Here is a 25,035-nt window from a genome sequence, read left to right as displayed (position 1 = left end):
GGAGTAGTGGGGGATACTGATAAGCAAGGAGAGTTTTTAGCCCCTTCTTTCTTCTTCTCAAAGCTGCAGGCAGGCAGGAGCCAAAAGCTGTGAGGTCTTGTGACAGCTCCCCTGGGGCCACGGTGCTAGTGAGCATCGTCCTGTAGTGTGCACCACCTCCGACCCTGCCACCCGCGTCAGAAGAGAGAGGGAGGGATGTGAGGTTAACAGTGCTACTGGCAGAGCTGTGGTGGCTCCCGGTTGTCAGCACTAGACCCAGCTCACTAAATAATATCACATTGAAATACACCAATAATTACACACAGATGTGCGGTGACTCCTCTGGCAACCAACATGTCAAGTGTACAGGTATGAAATTGTTGAGACTGCCAAACAAAACCAACTGACAAACAAAACCAGAAAACAGGGAATATTACCCTCAAGCACACGTCGCTTTGCAGTGGGCCAGCAGATCCGTTTCTACAATTCCATTTAGTTAAACGCCCAGCTCTGAGAAACGTGACCTTCTCCCACTGAGCAGGTCCTGACAGAATGAGATTCCAGATCTTGGTGGTCCGCTACGTACTACAGGAGCAGTAACAATAACACTACTTTCAAAGGAAAAACACAAGACACAAGCACGCTCACACATAATGGTAAACTGAATTTATTTCCTTTTGGAAAACAATTCCAGTAATCTCCAGGTTCAGACCGCAGAGTAAACATTAATAACAGTAACATACAGGTTAGTTCAACTGAGTCAAGAATTTGGCCGTGTGAAATCATTAAGGAAAGTCTTGAACACTCAAAGCTTCAAATGGTATCCAGAAAAAAAATTTCTTTGACAATCTACATAACAACTATTGCATATATGGTAATGCTATCTGTCATATCGCAAGGCTTACAAATATATATATGGGCCTTATTCAACTGTGGGTTCCTGCTCTGTGAGAAAGAGTCTCTTCATATTTTTTGCAAGAATCTTCAGCAATAAAAAATAGTCTTGGATTCATTCGTTTGTATACCAAAAGAGAGATTTCTAGACTGAAGTTTAAACGAAAGGAAGGCCAAACAGAGCTGTAGTGGAACATAGCTATTACCTTCTCCCTCCTCCTTCAAAATGACACTTTTTCTTAAGCTATTTTTTCTGCTCACACAGTATTATTATTATTTGTATCTTTCTTGAATAGGGCCCAAGTCCACTTGTCTTTATAAGACCATTTTAGTATCAGACAACATAATACATGTGCAACACTTTATATACAGGAAGTCTATCCGGTGCTCAAAAGTTCAAACACATGAACATCCAACAGTTTCGATAATACAAGTTTTATGGTACAATACAATGTTTCTGAATAATATACATTAACAATGAAAGTTTCGTGCAAAGAGTAAAACGTGTTCCCTTTTTGTGCCACAAAGAATTCTCTGGAAGAGACGGGCCTTGCACTAACTGCTGTGCTGGGTCATCGTATGATTCTGCAACAAAAAGGAAAGGAACAGCTTTAGTCACAGGACAGGCATTTCTGGGCGAAAGAAAGATGCAAGAACAATTCTCCCAACATATATTTTAGCATACGGGGTCTCGCAAAATGATGGACTGGAAAGAGAATATGTTCGACCCCTCCTTGTTTTAAAGCAGCCAGAAGCAGCGTCGTTATCAAAGAGAGGAGCTTTCGCAGCTGTTTCACGCTGGTATTCTTCCCATGTCCCACAAGAAGGGCAATGCACTCTCTCCAGGTAGGTTTGGGCTGACCTGCCCCAGCGAAACTGCACACCAGGTCAGCGGTTCTGGTGTCCGCTTACATAGGGCTGGCTCATGGTTAATGCATAATGCAAATGAGAAGTGCATTTATTTGTCATAGAAGACCTTGCTGCCTACAAACCAAAATTATGCTAATTGGACTGAGCTTCCTAGACTGTGGCACCACTTCAACTGTTTTACTGCATTAAAACCTACTTCCCTCTAAAGAGTATACACAGTACATTTTGGGAAGAGTCATTCTGTGCCTAGCAGAGAGCTCAAAGACTGATGAGAAAACAGGAGGGGCAGCCACAGCCAAACCCACAGGTATTTTTCCTCAAGTGAATGCAGTGCCTTATGTGAGGTGACACAGCACAGACTTTTGAGCCTGAAGTTCTCCTTTCCTGTACGAGTAATCGCCAAATTCAGCAGCAAACACAACCTTCACCCCCTTTCCTACCTCTGCCCTAATTGAGTCGAACACTTTCAGGGATGAGAGATGCTATTTCAATGCCTGCAGTGGCTCAGATTCTTCATAAGCATCAAGCTAAGAGCAAGGATCCAATCTAATATGTATTAAGTCTTCTACAATGTACACTGGATCCACAGATAACTGGAAAAGGTCTATGAATGCTACTTGTCAGACAACAGGGCAGCCACTGATTAGTGGTGAATTTTCCCCCTAGTAATCTGGGCCAGATTTGGGCCAGTTAGTTACCCAGAGGGCAGGGGTGTCACGTCCCGTAATTTGCTCCCAGCACGTCCAGTCCCTTCACTCTGCTTTATTAAGTTAATCTGTCTTAAAACCCCTTTGGAGTAACGCACTTCAAGATGAACCCGTTCCCAAAAGACAGTCATCATTTTCAATGAAGTGAACATCTACTGAACCATACCCTCCAGAGCCACCCATAAAACGGCACGGGAAAACAGCCTTGGTGAAACAAATGTGAAATACAGCGTGCCTGCAGACCAGCCTGATAGTTCTCCCTCCCTTCCTCCTTCTCTCTCCCTAAACTGTGCACGCACACAAACAATAGTTCATGGGACATTTGGCAAGGAAAGGATCTTACAGTAAGACTGAGGAATTTTTAATGTAGTGCCATTCTCTAGATTAAAGGAAAATGACCCAGTGACACTTAAAGATGCAATTTCCAGATGTGAATACAAAATGATTTAATGCTGATGGCAGGAATTCCAGACTGTCCAAGGCCAGAGAGTGTTAAAAAAATACACTCTACCGCTTGATTTCATCTAGCTTCTTATCCTTCCCATAAAATCATTTCAAAATGCTGTAAAGCAGTAACTAGCTGCAGACTAAAACCTGGGCTGGTCATAGGTAATGGGCTCTGACTTTAAACCACAAAAGCAAGGAAATTAAGAGTTAAGCCTGACAGTCAGCCCTTTTGTCATCCTGTTGTGTCCATTTATTGCAGCACTTACAGCATACCATCACAGGCTTATTGGAGACCCTGCAGTACCTAGAAACAACAGGACAGGTTAAATATGGGGTGGCAGCCTGAATTCTGGTTTTTTTCCTTCTCTGGTTCTGAGTAGGTGAAGTCATATACCAGTTGTTACACTGCAGAAAGATATTGGGAGGGGGGGAGCATCTTTTGTTTCTAATCTACTGTTTTGTTTCTCATCTACTGAGAACAAGCATGTCAGTTGTGCCCATTTTTTATTTCTTTTCACTAAGTGAAAAATGCGTAATCAGTTTGGGGCTGGATGAACAGTTACATACGAAGCAGTCAAAAGGTGTTTTAGAAGTGTAGCCGTAACTCTGGCTGCAATGACATTTTTGATTAAAAAATAAAAAGGCCCAACTATGAAGGAGACAAAATAAAACAGGGCATAAGGACTGTCTTGCCCTGGCTCTCAGTGTCCCTGACTCCCATGCCCTGGTGCAAAATGAGATTCTCTAGAGATAATGAAGAGATAATAGAAGAAAACAAGTGTTGCAGGAGAAAAACAAGACAGGGCAGGATACAAATGTTAGAAAATGAATGCTTTGAGCAGTTTAGGCCTTAAAAAGGCATCTATACTTATTGTAAACGGTCAGAATAAAACACGGTTTCCAAAGTAATTAAGGCTCCCAAAATGTGACGGAGTAGGGAGAAATACCTATTTGACTAAGCGGCAAAAAAAAATACAAAGTGGAAGCACTTCAGAAGCGTTACGTTGAGAAGACAAGCGGGCGAAGGATGGGAGGAGAGAGATAAGAAAAGGAGGAAAATTCTGTAATCCCACAGAGAGCCATATTCCACTCACCAAAAGCCATCTATTGGAGACCCCATGTCTAAGTGACTGAAAATTGCAAACATTAATCCCAGTTATGAACTGTTGTTGTTTTTATGAGGGGTGTTGTGTTTAAAAATTTAGGGCAAAAATTCTCCTCCATTATCCACACAGCAGATCTCGACTCTGATAGTCTCTTTGCCTTGTGTGCGGCGAGCTCCCTGCCTCCCCGGCAGTGGGAGTTCGGGCAGGCGGGGAAGGCAGAATTTGGAGCTCCCGCCGGCAGGGACACGGCAGGGACACGGCAGGGACACGGCAGGGACACGGGAGTGCGGTACACCCAGGGAGAGCACAATATTACAGTCGAGACCCCCTGTGTGGCTCGGAGAGCACGCTGCCCTTCACTAGACACGCTACACAAGCCTGAAACACGCCTCCTCCAGAAACTTCAAACTAGTTTGTCTGAGTTCGGAGCAATTAGTGCATTCACTTGCCAAAGAGAAGTCGTTTAACTAAGTACAGGAGTTATCATATGCTCTCCTTCTTTGCCTCCCCCAAATTTGATTGCACATAAACCCATCTGTTTAATTACGAGGTAGTCTCCCTACGAAGCAAAAATTTCAATTTCCTACTTACCCATGGAAAGGGAAAAATATTTTTTCTTAACATAATCTTTCCTGGACTTCGGCAATAGCTATGCTAACATTTCCAAGAGCTGTGATTTCATGAGGAGAAACTAGTTTGCAAACACAAACGCAAGCTTTGCATGCACAAAATGGAGGAACAGGGAGGCAGGTCTGGGTGTCACTGCAGTTACCACTGCATTAGACACAAACCAAGCCAGGAAACTGTCCTACATCCCCAATTCCTCTGTCTTGGTATTATTTGGAAAGCAGCTGTATTACCTGGGAAAACCTGAATTCAACATATTTCACAAAGCAAAATAAACCCTTAAGCTGTATTTGCTGTGTTCCTAGAGATAATTATTTTGTTAGCAGACCCCAGAATCCCAACTGTTATGTGAACTGCTATAAAATTATATGCCACCACTTTTTTAGATGAAAATGCTTTGAGATATCCCTGTTGTTAGTGCTAAGGAGTTAAAAACATGCACAGGTTTCACGGTAATACTGGGTGGAAGAATCTCCTCTGCAAAAAAAAAAATAGAAAAAGGTTTCTTTGCAGAAATGCTTGAGACAAAAGAGGCAATAAGACTTTTTGTTGTTTGCTGTATGTCTTTGTGTTTCAGATAGAACATGAGAAGTATTAGCTAGCAAAAAGTTCCTGCCCACAGAATCAAAATTAATGAAGAAAAAAAATCCACAGATAGCCACAGACTCACTAGCCCATTAGAATCTTTAATGTGAACTGTGGTTGCATTCAGTTTAAATGGGACTTCTTTTTTTTTATGACTAGATGAAACAAGATATGGTTGTACCTGACAAACAGTGCAAACAGGGTACACGTGAAGAAATACAAAGATGAAATGTAGACACATTATTTCAACAGATGGTAACAGTACAGAGCAGCATGTTATTTTTTCCTTAGTTCAAGAACACAAACATAAGTAATCAATCATCACTGATTAAGTAATTATGGTACCCTACATGTTATCACTTATCTGGAATCCTTTATCTGTGTACATTATGGATCATCTTGCATTTTTTTGCATTCAAAAAAAAATGCACCCCACCGCGCTGCAATACAGTTCCAGGTTGTAAAACAGAACTCTACATTACTATCAACCTTTAAGCACTACTTTTTTTTTTTTTTTAACAAAAGCAATTGGTTTCCAACAGGCTGGATAATAAGTCTTTTGACCTGCATTCTTCTCTGACCCATTAAGGTCACCCCTGTGCTCGGGCATATAGCTGACTTAGGAAATGCCTGCAAGTCCTGCATTTCATCTCCTGCCCACTCAAAATAAAGCTTTCTTTAAATGTGTCTGTACGGGTCCCTGAAGACCAGGGAGGCATCCCTGTAGTGGGCAATGGAGGGACAGAAGCTTCTGCCTTTATTAATGAATGCAGACCATTATGAGTCTGGCTGGCTCCTGCACTGTTCCCAGAAGCATATACTGTACGTGACTTAAAATGCTAGAATATTGACACAAAGCGAGCTGGGCACCCCTAAGGAAAATTACTCCTTGGATATAATGTAGGCTCGTAACAGCTATTAGAGTACAAAATAAAACCCTCCGGGATCAAACTGACATATACCGCATTCTACCTACTCCTCAAACATTAGAAGAATTTCTTTGTGAAGGCATTCTCAAGGACAGCATTAAACTGACTTTTGTAGCAATCTGCAACAGCTTTTTGGCTTACAGCTTTTAGTACTAAATCTCTAGTTTGAATCAATATAAGTACTATATCTTCCACATTAATCAATACATTTGGTTCAATACATGTTCTATTAAATTATACTTTCTAATCAAGATTTTCTGCTTCTCTTCCCTTCTTTTTATTCCAACTTCTTACCCTGTACCATACTTTTCAACCTGTCTGCAGCTAACAAGAGGATGTTGGATTTTCCAGAAACGAAGGGGAAGAAAGAAAAGGCTGGTGGAAAAGGCAAGACTAGCAAAACCTTAAGTGCGGTGGTAATGATGAACCAAAAATGCCGTTTCACAGTGTCAACATGGTTTCCAGAACTTCAGTCTGATGCTTCGTTACTTAACTGGTTGTCACGATGTAAGACCTCTCACAGAGAAAGCTCTGCATTGGGAACTGCTGAGATACTACATCATGTGGAAAGGAGCAGGGGGGCGGGGGGGGAGGAGGGAAGAGGTATTAAGCCATAACACGAAAAACAAATAAATGAAACTTATTCAGACATAACTATAAGAAAAATCTCAGTAAATGTTGATTTTTATACCCTTTCTTCTAACTTGTGCTGCGTCAGTACTGCAGCACAGAGTTTCTTGTCAAAGCCCCATTATACTGTGGCAGGGTTCTTTCCTGGTAAACTGTAATATGATTATACCCAAGACTAAATTGATGAGATACTTAGATTTGTGAGATACTAAGATTAAATGCATACTATAAATTAAGATGTAAAAAGATATTATTTAGTCCCAGGTCTTTGGGGATATTTGAAACATTTGGATAGAAGATGTCTCCAGCAATCTGAGTGATGTACACAGTTACAGTAAATGACTTTTCCACACCTGTGTTAGGTTTGGTGGAATGTGGTTATTCTTCATAAGCAGAGAATATGAAATGTAATGTCAAAATGATAAACACGTATATCACAGTCATTTGCCACTGTCTTACAGATGAGAAACACTGCACTGATGCCCCTCCTTTACAGGCAGTTTCTCTTTTTTTTGTCTCCATACAATCACTGTGAACTTGTAGAGAAACTGTTGCATTTTCTTCTGACATTTCACATCATCTTACTCAGCTCACAATAACATCTTATAATACTTTCTAGATGACACTGTGTCACCATTAAAGAAAAAGGTGAAATAGCATAATAAAAGAGAAGAACAAGAATTCATAGAATTTAAAGACAGAAAAGACCCATTAGGGCGTTTTCTCCACCCATCTTGCCAGCGTTGGATTATTGCCTATAGTGTAATTTCAAGTATTTTGCCCAGTCCAATTTTAATTAGAGCTTCCAATGCTCCTCTTGGGAGACTATTTCACAGCTTTACAGACCTCAGGGTTAGGATTTTTTTTTCCTGATGTTCATCCCTGGAGAGGAGGAGGCTCAGCCAGCCCCAAATCACACATGAAACCAAATCCGCATAGTCAGGAGCTGGTTTCAGTAGAATATCTGGGACATTTCAAAGCATCTGAAAGCAGTAAACTTACTTTCAATGCCCCAAAACATTAAGGGCCCAGCTCCACTGCTGCTGCAAGCAATTGAGAAGATTCTGTTGCATGGACTTCTCAGGCTCAGTTGCTATACAGGTAAAAATGTAATGTAGGTGGGATTTGTGTAACCACTTCCACAGTCCACCACCACCAAATGATTTAACTGAAGGTTAGGGACATATCCAGGTCCATTCTACGCTATAATCCTTAACTGTACTGACAGAGTATCTATGAACACTCAGATGGTAAACATTTCCATATTTTTCACATACAATACAAACAGCAACTTCGGTTGAAGGTCATCAAAAGATGATGTGACCATAGATTATTTTCCCTCCCAGGTCCCTCCCTTCCTTTCATAGAATACAAGCTACCAGAAATTAACTGTTATATCTGAAATCATGGAACTAACAAATGTTTCTGATGTGTTTCATCCCGTGAATCACAATGCTTCTGACACAAAAATGAATATATACTCAGATTTCAGTGGTCATAATTATCCTTAGTGAATGAGAGAGCGGGAAAGGAGATGATGTCTGATAGTTTTTCATAGGTGAAAAGTAGGAAGACAAATGGAAACTTTGGAGTTCTGGAGCAAACAGAAAAAAATCCAGGCAAGGTGTCCCTGCTACCAGCATCTTCAGTACTGCAGTGACTTTTTAAATGCACTAAAGTAGGTATGGAGTTTCACCCAGGCCAAGTTTGATCACCAGCACAGACCTAACAAAATACAATCTTTGAAACTTGAGATTCCCAAGGAAATAAGCATTTGATCTGAACTAAACCAGAGCTATTTCCACAACAAAGAAGAGGCCAAATCCCAAGAGAATCTGCATTCCCATAAATACCACTTATGTGTGGTGAGTTGATGTTTACCAGCCTTTGAGAACCAGGTCTGTTCTCAGACATGATGGCCAATTAAATGGTCATCTTAGGTCATGACTGACCACTGTTGACAACGATAATTTAGGAAAGTCTACACTGAATTACAGTTATTCATATAAATTAGTTCACCTAAGCTATGTGATTTGATATTATATTAATGTCTCTGAAATTGCATGACTGCTAATCAGATCGTACTTTTAATTTTATTTATGTAAAACTCTCAGTATTCTGGTTCTTCTACTCAAGTATTTCCAGCTGGGCCAGAGAAAACCAAACCATAAAAAGATCTTTGACTGGATAGCATGTTCTCAGGGATGCAAACTGAAAATTAAAAATAAAAACCAAAACCGCCCCCCCCCCCCCTATTTTTTCTTCAGCAATTTAGAGTCAGTAAAATGTCAATGATTCCTTTTTGGATTCATTTTCATATGTGAGTACATATATCACAGATGTGCTGTATGGAAAAGAATGGCATATATTATTAGGTACAGCAAATAAGACCTTCATCATTGTCACCAGAAGAGAACAGACACAAACACAGGTGTCTGTTCAGCATCCTTGCACCTTCCTCATCATGAGTGTTGGCAGGGGCTCCTGGTTAAGCCTCTGACATAAATCAGAGTATCTCCAAGGCTGTTTTAACCTATGGTGCCAGGTAATAGCCTTCCACAAGCCACCCTTGGCCTGTTTGATGATTATTGAAATGCAATGGAACTTAAAACAACCTCTTCCATTCCAGGCAAGGTGCGTCTGGATGCACACGCAAGGTGCAGGTGTTAGCCCCATAAATGATAAGATGACAGTGATGTGGAAGGAGGGCAATCGTTAGGACACGCTCACAGCAATTCATTGAAACTGGGAAACCTTCTTGTTCTATTATGCTGCAAAGGAGCTGTACTGCTAATCAGGATCCAAACCTAAGTCTTGTTTGTAGAAAAACAAGGCTTTTGTGATACTGCAAATGTTTGAAATTAATACACGAGTATCCTTCCCCAATAAGAAAATTGTTCACTAAGTGGGCATAAAAGCTTAAATAAAAAAGGCAAAAAGAGGCACTTCTGAGAAATATATCAAAAGTCTTATTACTTTAGAATATGATTATGATTACCCTGGTATAAATTAAGAGAAACTCCTCTGAAATCAAGGGATTTTCAAGACAGGGACAAGTAAGAACAGAGCCAGGCCTGTAGAGTTAAAACCAAAGTGAATATTGCCCACGTACTGATTGATTCTTGCACACCCTCTGCAGAGGCCCCAGCCAGAAGTCTCTTCACTGTGTCAGACACAGCCAGGCAAAGAGCAAGCAGAACCCAAAGCTGAACAAATGCAGGTTTATCTGCAGCTATTGTACAACAGAGTAACAAGGGGCACCAAGCTTTGATAGGCAATACTGCCTAATAAGATATTCAGGGATTAAGTCAGTGTTTTACAGACACAGGTGTTCATGGGCTAGTTGTTGCTCTGCTTTAATTTTTTTTTTCTTTGTTATGTTTAATTTATCATGCTGGTGCCTTCTAAACTACAACATCTGTAAACAAGTTTAAGTTTGACCTCCCTCCCACTTTACATCCATGAGCAGCACTCCTACTTCGTGCTCTAATTTTAGATACCTTAAAGACAAATAAATCTGTGGGGGAGAGAGAGAGAGGTAAAAAACCCAAACAACAAAAACAAAACCTCTTGCCTGACAATATGTGTTCATCTTACGTGAATACAAATTTGCCTAGCTGGGAGCGAGGAACTGGCTCCTGGAACTGGAGCTACGCTATATACAAATTCCTTTATAGGTCAAACCCAATTAAACAAACTACTACTAAATATTTAACAGCTCGGTGCAGTAATTAGTGACAAATAATGGAAGCTTAAATTGATAATTGCACAGAAATGTCCTGTTGGAAACATTACATGTTTCTCACTCCTCCTGTTTCTCTCATACTCGCTGAATCCTGATAGGTCTTTTCAGGGATTAAACTGACAAATGAATCTGGATTTTACACACATCTATTTGGTCAGCGATGAAGTTTCCTATGAGTTGTGAGAGGGGGGGTCTTCCAAGTGGATCTCCTTCTCAAATTTCCCTTTTTTGCTTTTAAAGCCTGGATCATGAATTGATTTCAAATCTTAAACCAACTGGCTGGTCCAGAATTTAAGGATTCTAAAGGTCACCCAATTAAAATGGTGAAGCACACAGAGATGTGATTTATATGCAAAGGGCAACCTTTAAGACAATGATCCTTTCCAGTTTTCCACAGGTGCATGTACAAGAATTCCTTTGAACAAAATTACAAGTGAAATTACAAGTTTCTTGATACAGCCTGAAAGAAAAGCGCTGTAACTTGTCTGCACTCTTATTATACAGACAGACACATCCCACACTTGTATCGATCGCCGAGTTTACCTCCCTACCTCGTGACATAACGCTGGGCATTGTGCTTACCAGGTGACAAAGGGACAGCCTTGGAATCTGGATTCCCCGCACACTGCCAGCCGGTGCGAGGGGCCTTGTACAACAGCACTCGGCATGCTGGAGGTTATGGATCAGCCTGAGATTAACTCAAATCGACTTAACGCTGTTTTCGCTCAGCTAAAAGCAAACCCTGAACTAGTCCAGTTTTAAAATCATCAAACTTGGCTTTTGCACATGGAAATGCAGCTAGTAAGCACACATACACCCAATTAAGAGAACACATAACTGGACTGGCATGTATTTTGGATCCTGGAATCAGGAACACAAGTGAAAATATGTCCCCTCATCCATGGTAAGTAAATTTTAAAATGTGCAAGAAAGAAGAGGAAAAACTATGGAGTTCTGCTAGCTCTCTTCCTCTTCTGAATGCTTACAGCCAGCCTCAAACTCTGTTGCACATTGGTGCATCTTTTCCCTTCAAGACAGTTTGCAAGGAAAGCCAGATCGAGCAGATTTGATGGTAATGGCCAAAGACTTCTGAGCCAATAAAGCAGAGGCCCCCACGGCTTTTGCTCTCTGACTTCCTTCACAACTGCTTACTGTGCCAGCCCATCTTGGGCATCTTACAGTCCTCATTCCTACAGCTCTTCAAACAAGGAATAGTGGGAACTGGGACACGGCTTATGTGGCAGGCTTGGCCTGTGTGTGAATTAGAAATCTACTTGTTGGAAAAGAAAATAAGGACAATTTTTATCTCTTCATAGCTGGTAACTGCTTAGGCAGTTAAGAACCCTATGTTGAAACGTTATGTTCTTAGAGCAACCTTATACGAATTACTTCCTTTTCAGTCCAAGAAACTCCAGGTTGTCAAGGTGACTTTTAGAGACGAGAATGCTACTGTGCCCTTTAAAACAAAGTCACTACTTCTCTAAATTTTGTAAGGGCACACACTGTAAATCAATAAATCTGGAGCATTTACTGACATGTGGTACCAGGACAATAAAATTTTGTTTGTCATTGTGGTCGTTGGTTGTAAAATGCAGAAATCTGAGTTCTCTATTGTCTTCTGTTTTGTTGTTATTTGCATTTCTGTAAAAGAAGTGTGAAATGTGACCACAGCTAAATGGGAGGAATTTTACTCTCACTTTCACCTGTTTACAGAAGCTATAAAAGGGGGAAGACAGTGAAGTCCAACTCCTACATTGTAATATACCTTCCCCCAAGGAAGAAGCACTACACAAAGGAGCATCCTTTTACGCCTTTTTCTTTCCTCCCCATGAGGGAAGAAGTATCATACCAAATGTCATTCTTTGAGGTTGGTCATTCTGGTTCCTGTCACACAGCTGGCCGGTGACACACTGCAAGTCAGACATGTCCTTAGGTCCTGTCTTGACCTTGCACTGAGAGTCAAAGAAATACCCCCCCTCACCTCTGGGTTTGGCTTGTGATGCCGTGGTACTCCTGTCTCCTGGGCTATCTCTTGCTAGGGAAACCAGCCTCGTGCAGCTGCAGCTTTCATCCCCAGTTGCCCATTAGGACTGGTTTTTCAGTGTGGCAATCTTTGGATTGAGTGCAAACAATTGCATTTAGGAGGAATATAACTGGACACAACACTTACACTCATTTTCTGTCTATGTTTAGTACCAAGGTGTCTGAAATACATAAGTTTAATTCCTTTACAAAAAGATGTGCTGTAGCTATGGTGAGGCTAATCTATAACCCTTGCAGTCTTATATAATTTGCTACTCCAAGTTAATTTTAATTCATTGCAATAAACCCCACCTAATTAAAATAACTCTTTAAAGTGAAGTATTAGCTTGATCCCAGAAAAGAAAAGCAGAATCTTTGCTATCGGAGGGCGATTCATCACACCACAGCGCACACTTATATAAATTCAAAGGTAAGCTACAAACAAGTACCCCCAGCAACAGTGCCATGCATAAAGGGGCAGGCAACAGGAGGGCTGCTTTCTAATCAGCCCTCAAAGGAACCTGCCACACAGAAGTGGCACTTATTCTAATTTAAAGCTCTCACAGTTACTTTACCTTGTCAAAATTTATAAACTAATAACTTTACTAAACACACTGGCACTCCAAACAGAAAAACAAAACCAACACAAGGATTCAGGCCTGCAGAGAGAGCAGCCTTCCCAGAAAGGTACTGTCTTTAGCAATAAGATAAAACATTTGTTTGGGGGCTACTCTTACGGTCCTTGATGTTCAGTAACAGTTCTGCACCATACCATTGGCATCAGCAAGATCTGTAATGTCACTTCACTGTGGTCTACAGTATATTGTCCCCACAAATCTTTTCAGCACCTTAAGGGATTTTACACACCTATGTATTTGTGGTGTTCTGGTCAGCTCAACCAAAGAAGTATTTCTGGATTTGAAAAAGCCTACTCTGGGGCTATGGCCTTCCCTTAAAATGTCATTAAATTGTCAGGGTAATCTGCTTGCAAAATGCCAGTTTAAAAACATATTTAATATTTGCAATTAAAGTTCACATTCTTTCTCATTTCTATGATTTTTGCTTCTCAGTAACTGTTAAAAATTACAAAAATTACACTGTTCTCCATTTACATACACAAAGAAGAAAAAAGAAAACCAGAAAGCAATAATAAGGGCTAAGCGGAAAATCTCTGGAATATGTGCAGCACAATATTGGAATTTTTTTTGGTTATATCCTAAAACACACCACTTTGTAGAAAGTTCCTTTTCAAATCAAAGCAATACTACAGTAAAACAACTGCAGGCAAAATTTCTAAGACACAATGCAGTTTGTGTCAAGGCGCTCATCACTTCACGCTGACCTGTCAAACTATCTTGGGGAACACAGTAAAAAAAGGCAAATCTGCAAGTTGATAAGAAACTTCTGAATGATAAGAAGTATGCAGTGTTCACAAACCACAGAACCCTGTGCAGTGTTAACCGAGCTGTACTGATGCTCACAGCAGATGTCTGTCCCTTCCTACTGCTTACAGGCACACCTGCTCGGGCTGTGCTCCTAGGACCACTGAGAGGGAGCCAACATTTTGAAGCTTTAACAGAAGAAAACAAATAAAAAATCTGTGCTCAGATGAGTGATGTGGAATAGAGATCAGAATTTAGTACTGTACACAGATATCTGCTATCAGCAATAGAGCTATGTTGTAAATTCGGTACAGATGAAGTCAGCAAGATGATATTTTTAAACCTTGATAGGCAATTTCTGGGGCCTACATTCTCAGGAGATAATCAGCACCTTGCAAAATCTGCTCCCTGCACCCAACCCACTTCCTTAGGGGACCCAGCATGGTCTCAAGGTGCCTCTTTTTCGCCATCAAGAATTAACATTTTGGACAGAAACTAACACAGTTGTCAAGGCAGTCTACAGAATTCACCAGAGAATCATTTCTAAGGGTTTTTGAAATCACCACTTTTCATAGATATATTTCTCTATTAATTTCTGCACGACAGTCCAACATCTGCAGAGACTTATCATTCTCTGCTAAACTGTGTACATTTTCAGATCAATTCCTATACAACCACTGTATATTTTTGTAAATTCATGTGGCCTAAACATTCAAACCTTGGGCCACCATAGTCCTCAGTGCACATTAGAGCATTCATAAGGCTGCCTGAACTTATACCAGCTCATAATAGCCCCCACAGGATTGTTACATCAATTAAAAATCCCTGGAATTCATCGGAGTCTGAGACACGCCTGTGAGGACCAGAAGGGACTGAAACAGAACCAGCTAGCAAAATAAACAGGAATTGCTGCGTACTGAGGGAATCCTTGGCTGTTTGACTAAGGTACCTTTTATACTGGCAGGGGATGCAAATTGGGGCCCGAGGATCCGCACTTTCATTTTCAAAGCACTTTGCAAACATCAACCACTTCACCTTCACACCATTGCTGCAAGGGAAGTAAATATGTACAGTTCCAGCATCCTCTGTTTTCTGGAGGTGCAAAGAAGCACAGGGCATTTTTACAGGCACAATCTGTGTTCACACACAAAAGGGAGCTTTTGACAACCTCTTCCTTCGTGGGCAAATGATTTTCCCAAAGCCACGGAGGGAACTGGCGGCAGAACAGGGATTAGCAGAGAGATCCTGCTATCCAGCCCGGTGCTAAGTCCACCCTGCCTCCCCTGCAACACACCAAAGCAACTTGCTGAATTCCAGCTGTACGCAGCTTTGCTATAGAGGACAGATTACGGCGTGTCATCCTCTATAATCTCTCCTGTAAGAGGGACTCTACACGCTTCCCGGGGACCCCCCCCTTCCTTTGCTTCCCCCCACAAATGGTGGCAAGGTTAGAGACAAGTTGTTTTCTCAAGGCTGAGATTAAAAATGGCTCTGTGTTTTGCTAAGCATTCCTCTGAAGCATGGGCAGCGCGTGCGTGTGTGTCTGAAAACGACCCCAATGAAAGGGAGGAATGAGAGATGCTAAACAATGCTGCGCAAAGTTGCAGACTGTTCGGCTACAGGCCAGAAAATGAATCCAATTTTTCATTCTGTCATTATAAATATTTCAGTGCAAATGGTACTGATTTTCTGCAACTGTGGTTAAGCAAAGGGCCTCTGAGTGAATATTTAAGGAAAAAAAAAGGAAAAGAAGAAGAGGAGGGAAGGGAAAAAAAGAAAAAGAAGGGGGGGGGAAATTAAGGTTAGCAACCAATTAATTGCGAACTTTCACTGTAAAAGATTCTGGGAAAAATTCTACAGTGATGCAGCGTGTGACTCAAAGAAGAAGGAAAAAAAACATTTACTCTGCTCTTCTTCTGACAGTTTCTCATAAAATATCTGCAGTCCATCTATCTTTTAGTACTCCAGGCTCCTCTGGAGAGCAGAAAATAGTAGTTTAAAGCTCACTTCAGTGCCAGTCTGCGGGAGATTGCTTTCCACAGGACCCCTGCTGATGGAGGCCTAGGGGAAGAGGCCCAGGAGTTATTCAATCAGTCCAAGGCTCTGGGGCGGCCAGGGCTCCTTTGAGGGCTGATTATAAAGCTGCCCTCCTGTTGCCTGCCTCCGAACAGAACGAAATGAGCAGCCTCTTGCTGAGCAGATTCTGCAAGAAGGAATTTCACCTGTCATGGAGTTTGTCAGAATTTCAGGATTTATCTTGGTGCAAAATTAATAAAATACCAACTAGGATTTCAGCCTGACTACTCAGCTGTGTCATCTCAAAGTGATCTTTCACCTAAGAAAACCTGGACACAGAGCTACTTTAGTCATTCTTGCCCTACTTTTGCTCGGGAGCTTCGGCAGGATGCTATGACTGAATAACAAAATGGTTAGAGGTGGATTTCCTGACAATTACACCCAACGTCAAGCCCTGGGTGGGTGCTACCGTCCTAATGCGTGACCTTCCACCTTACTTCTGTGGTTCCTAAATCTCCCTGGAATAAGCTAGGAATCTGAAATAGAAAAAGATCATTTCTGCAGTTTAAAACCTAGCAGGTCCCTTATGGCAGCACATCTGTTAAGTTCATACACTGGTATTCCAGGTCAGGATTTAATTTATAAGTTTTAAAGGAATACAAACAACAGACTACATAAGATTACACTCAGTCAAACACTGCAAATTAATATTGCTGTGACAGTCAAGTACATGGTGTTTCAACCATATTCTAAGCCTACTATTGTGGTAACGTGCTAGGTTGATAAAGCATCGTCTCATACCTCTGTGAACTGAGTTCAGTTCTTTTGAAGCTAGACAGTCTCACTGGTCTTCTGACAGTGCCTTACAGCAATAATAATAATAATAATAAAAATAAATCTTCATACACTACCTATTTAAGTAAGATTGCGCTAGCTTATAGCACTTGGTGACATGAATTTCAAGTCTCAGGTAGCATAGAAGCAATTAACTTGCAGCCTGCAAGAGAGCTTTTCAGCTAAAAGAGATCAACTTGTAGGAAAATAAAATAGTTGCCAGCTAAGACAGCTGATGGGTAAATAAATATTATTCAATTTACAATGCTGTTGGTTCAGATCTCAACATGGAGAAACAGAGATCCACTGTACGAAGAAACAGCAAAATATGCCCAGACTGGGAACAAAGATGTGTTTGCCATTAATGGCTCTTACCCTAGATTGTGGCAATTTCTGTACACTGTTCGAAGCCGTTTGCTATTTGAAGTAACAAATTTACCTTTCTGTTTATTTGCTCCTCCGCATTTTCTAACAAGAGCTTAAAACAAATGGTAACATATCCCTTTCCTACCTCCTCACCCTTTAAATGACAATTCAACATTAATACACATCATAAAGCCACCTTTACCAGGCAGTAGTAGTCTGACAGTTTTAACACCAAGAGATCTCACAGTAAAGAGAGAGCGAGAAAGCACGCAAGTGAATGCACAGATGGTGGGAGGGGACACAGGGTGCTCTCAGCAGGCTACAGTAGAGATGCATTAACTCCACAGAGGGATAAGGGCTTCCCACCAGTACAGTCATGAATTATAACTGAGCATGGGAGTGAGTTCTTAGTGCCTGCCTCACAGCAAATACGCTGTTCCATTTTCCCGCACAATCACCTTTCACCTTTACAAACGCAAAGCAAAGCAAAATGCACCACTAATATTTAACACTATCACAGGTTCTTTATATTACGTTGCACACATCTACACACACGAAGTACGGGGTGGGGGGAAGCAGAGTATCCCCAAGCAGATTTACACATCCATGATCTGTGCCTGTGTCTAGCGACTCTGCTGCAAAATGAGGCTATAACAATACAGATAAACAACTAAAGCTGCACGTAGAAATGTGTGTAAGTAGTATTGGTTCATGAGAACTGAATCATCTCTTTCTCTCTTTCCTTGTTAACAGGGTGGAGGACACTCAATTTCAGCTTTGAACACAAAGGAATCTCAATTTAAAAAAAAATCATGAGACCCTGCAATAATCCGCTCTTTTCCCATCCAAAATTATATTTCAGCCTCAGTTTGATCCAAGCATGTTGAAACTGACCCCAATAACAGGTAGAAAAGCTGAACTTAAAAGCTGTTCCTCCTGGTTGGGGTTTTGTAATGAACAGCTCCAGTTGTGTAGCCATCTGCATCTGAGTCTTTTTGACTAATGTTTGGAATGGAGCAATCTAATGATGCTCTTTTTTTTTTTTTTCCTTCCCCCCCCAAGAGAAAGAAAAGAGAAAGAAAAAGAGGAGAAAAAAAAAAAAAAAAGAGAAGGAAAGTGACCACTTCTGAGCCAAGATTGCTGTTTACTGGAGTTTCCTGGATGTGTCTCTACATGAGTCACTGACCACACCTTGTTTTCACAAACTCTCTGCACCTCCTCCCCAGGGGAATTCATCCCCTCCCGACTTTCCTCCTACTCAATGAACCTATCAATGGAGAAAACTTCTTATTCTAGGCAGCTGAAAATTTGACCAATTTTAAAGGATTCATTTACCATGCCTTTCACTTTCGTTTAAATCCTCAGTGTTGCTGTTCTAAATGACAGCACCGCAAGCACTGCTTTTAAGCACTATTCATCTTGCCTACCACATCTCAGCCTTTCACACGGAAGGCTGCTCTCTCTCCAACAATGGAGCCTTACTCCTTTATAGCTTGAGGGCAGAGACTGTTACTAGCTGTAGACTTGCTGCAAATATCACAATAAAGGATACAAATGTGAATTTCTCTTAAAATACGGGTTCAGCTCTGGAGGTACCTTGCTTTAGAAAACTCTGTCAAGAGCAAACAATATATCTTTCTCCAAAATGCACAGCAGCCACACAGTTGAAACAGCTTTTCCAAATGATCTAACGTGTCAATGGAATCAGGATGCTTATGAGTTTTATACTTTTCTCCACTTTGGGTCTCTAATTGATATTTTAGCTTCCCTCACACTTAATATACTCAATCTTGGTTTGGCAGCATGTCTTATGGAACATTAAAAAACCGAAGAACAAACATTCCCCTGTCTCCAAATCCCTGGAGCTTGAGGAGATGCAGGGCTACTGAGTTAAGCTCTGCGATGCAAGAAGGTACGGTTCAGGCCACAGATCTTAAGAGGTGGCGGGTTTGCTGCTACCGAGCCCCTCTACCTATGCTTTGGTACACCGAAACCATGGAGGGGTGAGGAGGCCGGGGTATATTGGGACCACTGCAACCTTCTGCCGGTGCTGTGGAGGGAAGAGGGCACAGATCTAGAGCGGCAAACCTTCAGTGATAACGTTGTGCCATCACTCGTTGGGAAACTGCAGGACCAGTGGAGAGTGGAGCCAGGAACGAGAAGCTTATTCATGGGGATGGAGTGAGGGGGGCCAGCAGCAGGGTGGGGGGAAGGGAGGCAGATTTGCAGAACTGGCCATGAAGCTCCTCAGTACACCATAGCTGGATGCTTCATAAAATCACACTGATGGCAGTCCCGGAGATGGCCATCTGTTGTCAGCTCTGGGCCAGATGAAAGATAATATAACGTCAGCTACTGGTAGCTAACAGCAGGGCAGTTGTAGGAAGGAATGTGTCCTAGAATGAAGAAGTGGTGCTTCCTGTTTAGCACACAAAATCAGTCATCGATATCAACTACATTAGCAAGAAATTAATGGACGGACAATTAAGAGAACTGAACTGATCTACCAGGGAAATTACTCAAATGCAAACAGAGTGCTTATTTCTTCTGCTTACTCCAGGTGTATGAGCCAACTGATCTGACTAATGGCAAGGTGTAGGCTGAAATGATCAGGGCACAGATGATAAAACCTCATTTTCTGCAAAGGGCAGAATTCCATTTCTAATGATTATTTGTGGGTCAGGGAATACATTTACTGCTTTCCCCGCCCTCAATCTACAACAGGACTCCCCGATGTTCACAGAGGTTTCTACAAGGACTGAGGGTAGAAATTGGCCTTTATGTAATAACTGAACTTCCCCTTATTATTATGATTTATTTTTACAAGTGTCTTATCACTATTATCAGCATCACTCAGCAGAAAAATGTTTGCCTTTCCAAGCACTATTAATTCTATCTTGTTTCTTTCTTTGCTCCATAATCTTCTTTCTACTTCTCTTCTACTCCTTTGCCTTTTGCTTCCTTCTCCTGCCTTTTTGTGCATTTTTCTTTCTGCAGCAACTTCTGATTTCCTTCTTTCGGCTGCAATCTCACACGCCTCACTGTTCCATTTGCTAAAACAATCAGAAATCATGATGTTAATGTTGACATGTAATGTCACCAATATGCTTCAGAGTCAACACTTAAAAAGACAATGGAACAGTGGAGCTTATCTTCTGATTGCCATGGTTTCATGCTCCTTTCAGACTGGAGACAACAAACTTCACTTAACATATTTGCATGACACAGTCCTTACAGTCACAAGGATTACTGTGACTTTATTAACTGTATTTTATTACCTGATTCTGCAGAATCTATTTAATGTTGACCATACAGGGCAATAAGGAGAACAGATCCAAAGTATGGCTTACCCTTTTTTGTTGCTACTGATTTTTTCGAAAACAGATACCTGTGTTTTACAAAAAGAGTCCAGGCATACAAGAGCAGAAACAGGAAGGAGTAGGCAAAATAGGGACATATCTTCAAGCATATACACATTTGTGTATGACCCTATCCCCCTTGAAAGAAAAGGAATATAAATTTTTGCTTATTTTTGTATGGGTACTTTGTGAGTGTAGCTCAGTACTTATTCTGGACAGTATATTTCACTTCCAATCCTTTCCTATTTTACTGTTAAGTCTAAATTTCTTTTCAAGATTAAAATGGTTTATTTAAAGGCAATATTCATCACTTATCTGCTACACTGTCTTTGTCAATCAATTCTGTAATTTCATCAATAATATCACTCAAGCATCTGAAAAAACAAACCCATAATTGCGATTCAATTGCTCCAGAAATTTAAGGAACGTTCTCTCAGGGAATGTGTAAGAGATGTTGTAAACACATTGTTTCCTGCTTATTTACAAGAAAAAGTGTGGAAAGTTTCACAGGCTGGCTGTTGCAGGTAGAGTTACATATATATGGAGTATGTGAAGACAAGAACTGTTAATACTCAGCCTATCTTTGTCAAGCACTATTTAGTGAAATCAAAATGGTCCCTGAAAAACACTGCACTTTGGGCTTGGTGGGCTTTGCAATGTGCTATAAATATTCATGACCAACGGAGTACCCACAGGGAGTGTTTACATTTGAATAGGCCAATCAAAGGAGGGTGAACTCACAAGCTCCAAACCTGGAAATTTCTTATTTAGAAAAGAATTACTGCATGAAAACCTAATATGGCCATAACACCCCTTAATCCCCAGGAGGGAAGGGGCACTGGAAGGGAATTCAAAGTTTGGTTTTTTTTTTTCTGCTATTTAAACTTTGTTTGACATTGAAGAAAAAGATTTGTAGGGGAAACACTTTGAAGGTATGTCCTTAAAGAGCTAATGCATGAGTGCCTCCACCATGCTTCTCTTGATTGCCTTTTTCAGAAAATTTGCAAAGAAAATAACTTTCCCTTCTAGGGAATGGAGTCTCAAGTCTCAGGAACACAAGCCTGAATTTTTTAAATCTTGGAAGATATGGAAAATACTCAATGTACGTACTGGTGCACACTAATCATGCTAATATCCATATATCTATCTGAAACAGAAAGCACAGTAAGGGTCCAGGAAAAAAACCACTCTTTAAAATACTTGCAATGCACGTAGCTCCATCTAGTTCCCTCAAAACATAAGCATTAATTATAATCCTAGTATCGCTGGCACATATATTATTACCATCATCCTCACTCATGAGATGGAGAGGATGCATGGTTAAGTGCAGCAAGTTAGTACCAGACCTGCAGCTGAATCCAGCTCTCCTGACTCCCAGGCATTTGCTCTGACAAAAGCAACCTGATTGCCTGCTAAGGACTAAGGCCAACGTTACTGAATGTGGTGCTTGTATTTAGGCATCAAAAGTGTTTTGCTGAAACACTGAAGGAGGCTATGGCTGCTCAGCACCTATGCTTTTATCAAGGTTCCTAACTTCAGGCATTTATGACCTGATTTCCTGATGTACTCAGCACCGGCATCTTGCACTGGCCTAAACTGCAGCTGGAGGTGCTCAGCACCCTTTCAGAAATAGGCCATTGAGTTTGAAAATGTTGGCCTAAAGCTTTGATTGTTAATTGGATTTCAGGTAGGCTTCTTTTTAAGAAGAGCTGACAAAGTTATTCCCTGCTGGCTCCTGGCCTTTGGGGCCTAGAAAGCCAGCATCTATGTTCCACTCCTCACCCTAAGAGTTTGGGGACCTAGAAATGCCAGAGCTAATCTCCAATTTCACTTAAAAAAATGTTCTGAGGCCTTTTCTTTGTGAAGAAAACATCCTTGAAAATCTTAACTTCACCTGCAGGTTTGAAAGTTTTGTCCCTGTTTTTGTGTAAAGAGTATAAATTATTCATGGTCTCCCCTGCTGCCATGGAAGGCTCGCCGTTGGGACCTACACGATACACAGACTCAACTACTGTGGGGGTCTTGCCGAAACAATCCCATGGAGGTAGCGATGCCAGTGCTGCCATGGCTGATGCTATTCCCACACCAATCTTTCCCAGCTGTCCCCCAGAAGGCTTCTGCCACAAGGAGACAGCCCCAGCCCAGGTTAATTAGCAGTTTTCTCTAGCTGACCTGCAAATGAGAAAATAGTGTTTGAAACCCAGCTCTGCTACTGTCTCCACTAAAGGTCTCAGTCCAGTCTTTTAGTTCTTGAAATGGCCTAGAGCTTGCTTAGTTCTGCTCTGGCTCAGGTTAAGGGTATTTTTAAAGGCTCTTTGGGATGCAGAGATCTTTGAAAAGTTTAACCCTTAAAGAAGTGAGGAAGACACTCTAAGATTAGTTTTGACCTTGCAACATGAAAATGTTAAAACTGGACATCCAGAGAGAGACACACATAAAGCTACATAAAACTTCTGGAGACTTCTATGCTGCCTTGGCCCTGCTCTGCTTCAGCTGCTTGCACCGGGAGCTGAGAATGTTCTCCTGCTGTTCTAAGCGACATGAGTAACATCTGCTATGAGTGCTTCACTCTTTCTTTCATCTTTTCCCTGGGGAAGGAACTGCATATTTCATTTTGGAAGAGCTCTGTTGTTGTGGGTTAGGGTTTTGGGGAAGGTTTAGAAATCTACGTGCAGGTACATGTTTATATGAGAGAAGCCTTTGGCACCTCTAGGTGCACCCTACTCTTAAAAGTGTAAGCTGAGGATGTTCATGGTAATACTTAACTCCTGTGGAAGTCTGTTCCACGCTCCCAGGCCAGCCCGTGAGAAAGCTCTAGCTCCTGTGCAAACAAGCTTCAGGTCTTTGATAAAAACACTCACAAAGCAGGGCTGTCAACTACTGTGTTGTTACCAAATGGGAAGAACCTCTCAGGTGATCTCTGAGATGTGCTGGACCCAGTCCACCAAGAATACTAAGGATTAAGGCTTAGAGCACAACTAGACAAGCATGTAGGAAGGCAGTGTAGACAGCAAGAGAGCAGGTTCAACACGCTCCTGCTCTCCTTTGCTACTGAGGCACAGTGCTGCAGCTCTCTGTATTAGCTGGAACGTCCTACAGGCTGATGGCTTCATGCCCAGGTATTCTGCGCTGATGGAGTCCAGACGGGAAGCAGCAAGGGCGTGAATCACTGAGGCCAGGTCCCTTTTGAACAGGATGGGAAGCAACTGCTGATCCAATTATTTCTTGCCCTAGTTTTCATTGTCTGTAAAGTGGGGACACTTAACTACTCCAGGGGCAACTAATTATTAGTCACAAAATGTTAAGTAAATGCTCTAATTCACCAAAAAGATAGAATTTTTATACTGGGCAAAATGGTCCTGAGAGGCCATGTAATCTTGGCTAGTATCATATTCAGAACTAACTATCATCACTGATAAAACACTCATAAAATCTGTACAATTATTCAGTAATTCTGCTGAACATTGGTACCTCTCTGACCCAGCAACGTCTAAAAAAAATTGAAAAAAAATCCATTCATGCTGGGTAACACCCCACAAGAGTGTCTCGTTCCTCCCCACAAACACCACAATATGTTGTGTTGACTATGGAAGTAACACTAAGACAGGGAATAGGAAAGGAATGGCTGCTCCTCATCAGGGACAAGGGAAGCACAAACACCCGTTCAAACACCTAAGCCTAAGTCCAAAGACTAAGGCAAGAGAAACAGGCACTGGAAATAGCATGAGGACAAGAAAGGGAAGTTTTAACAGGCACAAATTTAATTATTTATCATAATTTAATGAAAATTCAATATTAAGTTAAATTAGCAATAAGTTTCTTTACTTCCTTATTAATTAAAAGTTCAGTATCATGGATGATGGATGGAGAACACTGTTACAGTTATATCCACTCTGTACAGAGAACTGTATGGTCATATTCCAGGTGTTCAGTTAGAAGAGTCTCAACTTTTGGGAGACATCTAGGCACCCTATAAATACAACTACCTTGCAGCTCCCTATCTGATACCAAGATGGGATATTTCTGATTTTCAAGACTGTTACAAGCCTATTTCTGAAAAGCCCTTACTGTATGAAGCATGTCTTAGTAAAAGCTTTCCATTCTAAAGAATAAACATTTTTAGGGACATAGTTTTTCAACTCCATTTCAGAAGGGTAAATACACTACATAGCTTTTTGAACATGTAAGTATGAAAATCCACAACTCAGAACACTCTTAAACCATACACTTCTGTTACAGAAGGTTTCCATTTGCTTCCTTTCTATGGAGATAGTATCTCCAAAAATGTAAAGCTGGTTCAATAGCTATGGAGCACAAAGCCATTTAAAGGAAGTGTCAAAGGTGGGAGAAGGGTGAGCTATGGAGATGATCTTAAAGAGCAAATTCCTGTTAAAATCTCATTATTTCAACTTAAGGGTTGAGCAATACACTGCAGGTTTGATTTTCAGGACTGGCCATTTACTCTGTTCTCACCAGAACGTGGTCCTATGGAATTGTCTTGCATTCCCAACAGGGGTCTCTAGTGAAATCATGGAAA

The 25,035-nt window shown here is 41.2% G+C and overlaps 1 protein-coding gene across 12 annotated transcripts in view; it reads right to left on the bottom strand.

The window, feature by feature from the left end:
* Positions 1-630: 630 nt before the first annotated feature.
* Positions 631-25,035, bottom strand: part of ZNF521 (zinc finger protein 521) — a 234,830-nt gene continuing 210,425 nt past the window's right edge. For all 12 annotated transcript variants that reach the window (XM_054815762.1, XM_054815763.1, XM_054815764.1 and 9 more), the window contains one exon: positions 631-1,458. In XM_054815762.1, coding sequence (XP_054671737.1) covers positions 1,429-1,458 — 30 coding nt within the window. In that variant the 3' untranslated portion in view covers positions 631-1,428. The remainder of the gene's footprint in view (positions 1,459-25,035) is intronic.

This window comes from Grus americana, chromosome 2 (genome assembly GCF_028858705.1).
Source record: "Grus americana isolate bGruAme1 chromosome 2, bGruAme1.mat, whole genome shotgun sequence".
Lineage (NCBI taxonomy): Eukaryota > Metazoa > Chordata > Aves > Gruiformes > Gruidae > Grus > Grus americana.
This window is presented reverse-complemented; position numbering and strand designations above follow the sequence as displayed.